Raw genomic sequence first — 8,120 nt, 5'->3', positions numbered from 1 at the left:
TGATCTATTGTTTCCTGTTTAAAATCTGGCACTTATTTCCACAGTCTCTGCAAATCTTGTTTTCGCTCTTCTGTCTGCCTTACGAGATGAATGACTGTATTTGTGTTGAGAGTGACGAATCCAAGTTATTCTTCATGTTGCACAGCCACCTTGCGTGTTCTACAGGTTGCTGCTTTCCAGATTAAGGGAGAATATTTTTGTCTATTTATTACTTATATCCGCTCAATCGTGTTTCCATTTAGTGTATTCGGTATCTGTCAGACATTTCCAATGTCTGAGTTTTAACTTAGGTATGACATATTATGAATCTTATTCTAAATTTTACCAAGTGTTACACCTATTGCTTTCACGTTTATAGAGTCCCATAAACTCAGATTTGGAGATGTGAGAGGTTCCTTGGTCTTCTTTCCCACCAGTGAGAGAATTTGAATGAATCTTTTCTCAAGATGGGCTGTTCTCATTGTATTGTTAAGCAGGTCTGATAAGAAGCTTAAATCTGACCTCAATCACTGAGCAAATGTTGGGTGGGAGACTAGAGTGGATAAAACATGGGGGAGACTCCCACCTGCGGGCTCTTTCTTAGGAGAGGGGTCCTCAGACTTTTAACCTCTCTCCTGGAAAAGGGCCCTCCTAGCAAAGGTATCTGTGAGCATCCCATTGTGACTCCCTGCTCAGAGGCAGTAAAACAGCCTTCAAACTCATGAAGCTGATCAACGCAGATGGATCAGGGCTGGGAGAAAGAGCCGTGGGTGGTAGCAGTGACTGTCCTAAAGGAAAGTAGGGATGCTCGTGCTCCCTGCAGGCACTGGGCCTCCTCACCCCAAATAATGAGGTCAGGAGCCTCGTTTTATGAGACTGATCCCCTTTGTCTCTTGCCACAACTTCCATCCTCTTTTATCTTCCTGTGCATTATTCTACCTCAAATCACACCCTCCCGCCTCCTTCCATACACCTAAGAACGTGGCTAGATTACCAATTTTATAAAGTGCGTATCTCTTGTGCCTAAATCCCTCACTGTACCCTACTTCAGTCCAACTTAGTCATGTTCTATCTGTCTCCCCTACTCCTCCTTCTGCCCTAAAATTTTCATTTTTTAAAAGTAGTCCAAAGACTGATATGCAAATATTCATTAGCAGCACTATTCACAGTAGCCAAAAAGGTGGAAACAACCCAAGTGTTTATCAACAGATGAAAGGATAAACAAAATGTAGTAAATACATACAATGGAATATAATTCAGCCATTAAAATAATAAAATTCTGACACATTTGACAACATGGATGAACCTTCAGAACATGATGCTAACTGAAATAAGCCAGACCCAAAAGGACATATGTTGTATGATTCCACTTATATACAGTACTTAAAACAGGCACATTCATTGAGACAGAAAGTAGAATAGAGGTTACCAGGAGCTGGGGGGAAGGGAAATGAGGAGGTATTGTTTAATGGGTGCAGAGTCTCAGTTTGGAATGATGAGAAGGTTCTAGAAATGGATAGTGGTGATGGTTGAACAACAATGTGAGTAGACTTCATTGCACTGAAATGTACACCTAAAAAAATTGTTAGAATGGTAAATTTTATGTTATGTATGTTTTACCGTAATAAGTAATCACCAAAGAAAGAATAAAATAACTCATCATCAGTTTTATAAACAAGAACATGTTGAAATGATTGCATTTTAGGTACACTGGGTTAAAGAAAACATATTATTAAGGTTTTTTTTAAAAATATCTCAAAGAAGAAGATATTTAATCCTCAGTGTTGAGAGAAGGGCAGAGCCTTGGGATGGGGTTTAGGAGTTCAGAACTCCTGTTCTGCCACTAAGTGGGGAACCTTGTCTAAACTATATCATCTTTTTGAATGTACTCTGTAAAACATGGTGATTAAATTAGATAAACCCTAACTCCATCTTCTTCTAAATCTTATGTACTCTGAATATTAAGAAGCCAGGAACAATTCCAAAGGGGCTCCAAGGCAAAAACTCTCCAGGGACTCCTTGGGAACTGCTTTTTGATCCACTTGAGAAAATCAGCCCCCTTTCCTGAGGCCACACCTGCTGTTTACTGAAACATGGCATTTATCAACTCAACCTCCTAACCCCTGATTCTGCCAGTTATAGCTCTTTCCAGAAATTCAACCTGCTCTCAAAGATTGGGAATTTTCCACTCAGGAGGTATTCACGGGCTCTCTGAAAGGAAGGCCAGTCCAACAGAAAGAGCAAACCATTTCTGTGACCCATCAAGTTAGCTCACTCTCTGTGAAGCTCGTTTTCCTCATGGGTTTATTAGGGGCAATGATAGTGTCTACCCTCAGTGCTTTTGTGAGGATTGTGGGCAATAACCCATGTGCAATGCTTAGCACAGTGTTTAACACATAGTATGAACTCAGTAAATACTCATTATCATTATTATTATCATGGAGGGGGTGAATAATAATCCGTGCTTCACCAGTATATTGAGGGGATAGAAGTGAGGGTTTCTGCCTTTGGCAAGCAAACCATACAGATCTTTTTTAAACACTCAGCTAGTCACACTAGCCTGGGAGCTGGAATTTAAGAACTGGGCTTTTCTGTCTCTCCTTCTCTCTCTTTCTCTCTCTCTCTCTCTCTCTCTCTCTCTCTCTCGTCTTTAACACCAGTAACAGGACTAAGATTAGGAGATGGGAAAAACGAAGAGAGTGTGGTGGGTGGAGAAGGTGGGACTTAAATGAGATTCCGACCGGATTGAAATGACTTCCTTTAGGAAGAAGACAAACACAAAAGCCGTAGTTTCAAAGTTGTCACATTCTAGAAGGTGGCAAACTAAACGGGGTTTATGGCCATTGCTTATTCCGTGTTCACGCAGATGAAGATCCTGGGAGAGTGTTTGCCTTTTGGTTCCCAGTGATCTGAAAGGGCTCCCAGGAAGAAGGCCTCTGGGTGCTTGAGTTGCTGAGTCAGCTCACAGAGGTGGTCCCAGGCAGCCCCAGCCGTGAGAGGCCTCTGGGTCTCAGGCAAGTGCTCACTGTAGTGAGAGTATCTTTCCCAGTGAAGAAGGATCTCCAGGGACTGAGAGCCATAAAAGCGCTGCCCTGTTCCCAGCCGTGTTTATGTTGGCCTGGACAGTGGATGGCACCAGTTTGGGTAGCCATTCCCCCGAGAGCCAAAGAGCCTGAGGTTGCCCTTTAAGCAGGACAGCCCCCACCCCCCTAATAATTACATTTAGCCCCCATCTCTGAGTAGCACTTCATTTGCTTAAGACTGGAATGACAAGAAATAAGGACAGAGCACAAGTTTGTTTGTTTAGGGGAGGATAGAGATTTCCCCAGGCTTTTATTTTATTTTATTATTGGAAAGAGAGATGTACTCTCAATATTTATGACCAGGGATTACCAGCATCACATATCTGAGATTCTTTCCAGTGATGATCACCACCAATTCTCCCAGCTGGTGCCAAAATTTATGCCCAATGTGTATTTTTTAATACGTTAACTAATTAGTTACTGAGAATTGAGCTGGCAGGTTGGATAAAGAGCTTGAGAAGAATGGGGACAATTTAAAAATCGAAAGGAAAAGAATTTTGGAGTGCTGCTAAAGTCTCAGCTCAGGTTAATAACCGTGAATTTGTTTTGATACAAGATGTCTAAGTTGACTAATTTTTCTCAAGTTTACTTATCACCTCCAGAGGAGAAAGGTAGACAGGCTGGACCCAGTTCGGCTGGGAGAGTGCAGCTAGAATCAAGGAGGAGAAAAGCCAAATGTGTTCACAGAAAGCAGCTCTAGGTGAATGACTGTAGTCCAGACTGATTTAGGAATAAGCTGAGGCCAGAGCTCTGGAGTAGAGCTCTCAAGAAAGCAAGAAAGAAGGGACATGGACCTTGTACGTGGTAAGAAATCGAGCAAGAAATAGAGAAGAATTCAAGCCCAGTTCTGAATGGCTCTGTAGTTCGTATTCTTTCCACTCAGTTCCCTCCCTTTTGAATCTGTTGGATGCTGCAGGTCAGCCCCAGGACAGGGGTGCGGGCAGCATCCGTGTCAGCCCCAGTCTGGAGCTGCAAGCCCTAGAGTCCTGGAGGCTGCCCAGCATGAGGGCTGAGCGTTTAGAACAGGGTCTGTGGCCTTTTGGAAGTCTGCCTTCTCCCCACTTCCTCTAGGAAGCCTTCCCTGACTCCCTCTGGCTGGGTTAGGCCAACACTACTAGGCTCCCAACACACCACTCCATACCCCTACCCTCTACAAAACCCGGGTGCTCATCCCGCAGGATTCCTCCTGGGGCCTGGCACAGAGGAGGCTGACTTCAGGAAAATTGTCTTGGAAGGATTTCAAATGCAGATGTACTGTTGAAGTTGATAGTCTTTGAAGAGAATTTAAACTTGGTGGGATATTGTAGATTCTGTGATTCCATCTTCTTTACCCCTTATTGTTTAGCTCCTCCAGCCACTTCCTGATTCCAAAAACTAGCCCCAACTTGTTTAAACTCCCTCCCCGCCAGGGACCTGTGTGGAGTGACTCCTCTGTGGCTCAAGCCTGGCCTTCCCTAGAGATGGGCACTGCCCCAAACCATCCCTTTGCAGTGGGATAAAACTCAATCCCTCTGCTGCAGAGACATTGGGGCCCTTGCAGGATATGGAGTGGCAGAGCAGCCGGTGACAACAGCTGGGGTGAGTAACCTGGGCCCTCAACACAGCCTCTTCTCCACTTCCCAGGTGGATGGCTGCCAGCACCTCCACCTCAGATGGAGATATCAGAGGGAAAGATCTAGAAATAAAGCAGAAGAAAGAGAAATAACCAGTTTTGGACAATAGGAGACAGCAGTGCTATTCTTTGCTTGAAGAAGAGAGTCTCAAAGAGAGACCCTTCCTGGAGTCAGGGAGTTGACAGCTCAGAGAACTGCAATCTTAGACCACATTTCCAGGGAGAGATGTCCCTCATAGTCTTTCAAGAGAGGGAAGACATGAGAGGATGTCAAGTTCACTCTGTACCTGGCATTCACTTTCTTTTTTTTTATCAACTATTTTTATACTCTAATATCAAAGAAGTTTAATTTGGTTCATAATTTATTTAATTTCCTTATTTAAAAAATTATACAGAATTTTCCTCTTTCCTGAATAATTCCTTATCTCAAAGAGTATTTTTGCCTGTCTTTAATTTGTTTTATCTCTTTTAATTTTTACAAAATATGCTGCACAAGATCTGTGTTTGAACATCTCTGTTTGTTACTCACCTTTGCGTAGAATGAGTTGCATCAAGTTTTGATATTTTCTCAGAAGTAGTGTCTGAGAGAGAAGGGATGGAAGGTGCCAGCTGACACTGTCAGCAACTTTACTTCACTGGATTTACTTTAAAAATCTTCTAACAAAATATGGACAATCCTTCACTTGAGAGGCACAATGCTAGTCACCCTCCCTGAGAGAAAAAGGGAAGGCAAGGCAAGGGGAGGGAAGATCATTCCTACCTTCAGAGGGAGCCGATTATGTTGGCTAGAAATAACGCAACTGCAGCCCCCAGGGTTCAGAGCAAAGCTCTTTTAAGCACACAGACCTATTTTTGGAGGGTTTTAAGTCTCTGCTAAAATATATTTAGGTGGCTGTTTCCCTTACGTTTTTTTGACCTGTCTTGAAAGTGGCTTTTGTTTGCTTACTTACATGTTTTTGTTTCAATAATGAGATTTAAGGGGCAATCCAAAAAATAATAACAAGCCCGTACTGTCAACCCTTCAGGTTTCTGCAGTATGTTTTCAGTTTACTTCCATGAGGCCGTTGCTTCTTCTTTAAAATAGAGTGATTTTATTAGATTCTTTATTTTCATCTCATATCTTTCAAGAAAGCTTTCTTCAGTAGGTGAAGAGATCAGTGTTTCACACTATGAAATGATACTTTCGTAGTCAATAGGTTTAAGTTATACTTATCCCCTAGTTTCTTTTTAGATAGAGTACATTTTTCGATCTCCTTCACATTTCATATTTGCTACTATGCGTGAATCCATGTCACCTAATATCACAGCTGTTTTTCCAATGTTTTTGTCTTGTATTATTCTTCTGCCCAGATAGAAGAGGTCACATCTATCTGCAGACCTCTTCCGTATCCCGAGGATGCTCCCTTCCCAGTCCTTCATCAACATCTCCCTCTTCCAGCCCCCTGCTTTCCTAATGATTGGCATCCCAGGGCTGGAAGCCATTCATGGCTGGATCTCCATCCCCTTCTCCTCCATGTACACTGCGACACTCACTGGAAACGGCCTGATCCTCTTGGCTGTGAGGAGGACCCCCAGCCTGCACCAGCCCATGTACTACTTCCTGTCCATGCTGGCCCTCACCGATGTGGGTCTCACCTTGTCCACCATGCCCACCACCCTGGCTGTGCTCTGGTTTGATCATCGGCTCATCGGCTTCAATGCCTGCCTGGTCCAGATGTTCTTCCTCCACTTCTTCTCTGTGGCGGAGTCCTCAGTGCTCCTGGCCATGTCCTTTGACCGCTTCGTGGCCATCTCCAACCCCCTGCGCTATGCAGCTGTCCTCACAAATAGTGTCATCATCAGGATTGGACTGGCCATTGTAGCTCGAGCCATTGTGTCCCTCTTCCCATTGCCCTTCTTACTGAAGCGATTAAGCTTTTGCCCCGGCAAGATCCTCCTGTCCCACTCATTCTGTTTCCATGCAGATGTCATGAAACGGGCCTGTGCTGACATTACTGTCAATATCATTTATGGGCTGTACGTAGTTCTGTCCACGATGGGTGTAGACTCGCTGCTTATTGTCCTGTCCTACACCCTTATTCTTCACACAGTGATGGCTCTGGCCTCTCCCAGGGAGCGCACCAGGGCCCTCAACACTTGTGTTTCTCATATTTTAGCTGTTCTGGTTTTCTTCATCCCTGTCATCGGTGTGTCCATGATCCACCGTTTTGGGAGGCACCTGCCCCCCATTGTACATACCCTGGTTGCCTATGTGTATCTGGTGGTACCCCCTGTGCTCAACCCCATCATCTACAGTGTCAAATCCAAGCCCATCAGGGAGGCCATGCTCAGGGTGCTGAGGGACAAGAGGCAAGACTGATGCAACCAAGAAGGAAAACAAAGCCAAACTATCATATCTTATATCCAAAAGGCCCTTATTCAGAGCCCTGACCCGGACACATTATCAACAGAATGAGAAGCAAATGCCCACGCTCAGACTCAGACTTGTGGGTGAAAAACAGTCCTGATTCTTTCCTGCAATCGTTAACCTCAACTTGTTTTTTAGTGTTTAGTGGTGCAAGAATCTGTGCTCATTAAAAGAAATATTAAAATGAACCATACATAGTCTCTTCCCTCCATGGAAGACTAGAAGCATCTAAATGCACCATTACAACAAAGTGTAATAAGGCTGTGAGAGGTTCACACAAAGTGCTACAGGAACCCAGAAGAGAGTTTGCTGCTTTGCCAAGAGAAAATGAGAAAGGAGTAAGATAAGAAGGAGGCTGAAAGGTGAGTGGGGATTTGTCAGGCAGAAAAGGTAGGCAAGGGGAGAGCATATATAATAAAACATGAAAAAACTGAGGTTTGGGATTATCTGGTGAGCTTGTGGGAAGGTGATGTGGCTCCTCATAATCTGTGTGCGTGTCAGAGGGAGAATGACAGGAGATGGGCAGGAATGACGGACAGTGGTGAGACGTGTTGGGGCCTTTCAGATCTGATTGAAACATATGGCCTTCATTCTTTGTTTAAAAGTCAGCCATGGAAAGGCTACTGCATTGTAAAAGGTTGCACAGGCTTAGCTGTGCAGTACGAATTAGGAAGGTGAATGTGGAGGAGTAAAAGAGTGCAAGGAAGGCATTTAGGAGATTGGAAATAATGGAGCTTTCACAATGTCACATGAGAAGCAGACACAGGAAGTGGGGCTGCTTAACCTGCATGAACAACCCTAGGGACTGAGGAGAGAGTGAGGGAGATACACACAACTAAACCTCAATGTCTGTATATTCCACTGGATGGTTGCTCACCTCCATCCCTGCCACCCTGGCCACCCAGGTCAAGGGCCCTTTATGCAACACTGGGTGAGTGAGGACAGAAGTTTGCTGAGCACTAGGTGTGTCACCCAGTCATCCTCTTTACTTGGTTGTTCAGGGCTCCCTTTAGGGTCAAGGCTGTCTCTAGGGTCGAGG

The 8,120-nt window shown here is 44.3% G+C and overlaps 1 protein-coding gene across 1 annotated transcript; it reads left to right on the top strand.

The window, feature by feature from the left end:
- Positions 1-6,022: 6,022 nt before the first annotated feature.
- LOC102543209 (olfactory receptor 51I2-like) lies at positions 6,023-7,033 on the top strand. The gene has a single exon (XM_006203572.3). The coding sequence runs from the start codon at positions 6,071-6,073 to the stop codon at positions 7,031-7,033; it is 963 nt and encodes a 320-aa protein (XP_006203634.1). The 5' UTR covers positions 6,023-6,070.
- The last annotated feature ends 1,087 nt before the right edge of the window (positions 7,034-8,120 follow it).

This window comes from Vicugna pacos, chromosome 10 (assembly GCF_048564905.1).
Source record: "Vicugna pacos chromosome 10, VicPac4, whole genome shotgun sequence".
In the NCBI taxonomy this organism is placed as follows: Eukaryota; Metazoa; Chordata; class Mammalia; order Artiodactyla; family Camelidae; genus Vicugna; species Vicugna pacos.
This window is presented reverse-complemented; position numbering and strand designations above follow the sequence as displayed.

Bases quoted from the DNA above. Each gene is read 5' to 3' on its own strand.
- LOC102543209 (XM_006203572.3), top strand. From the start codon at position 6,071: ATGCTCCCTTCCCAGTCCTTCATCAACATCTCCCTCTTCCAGCCCCCT.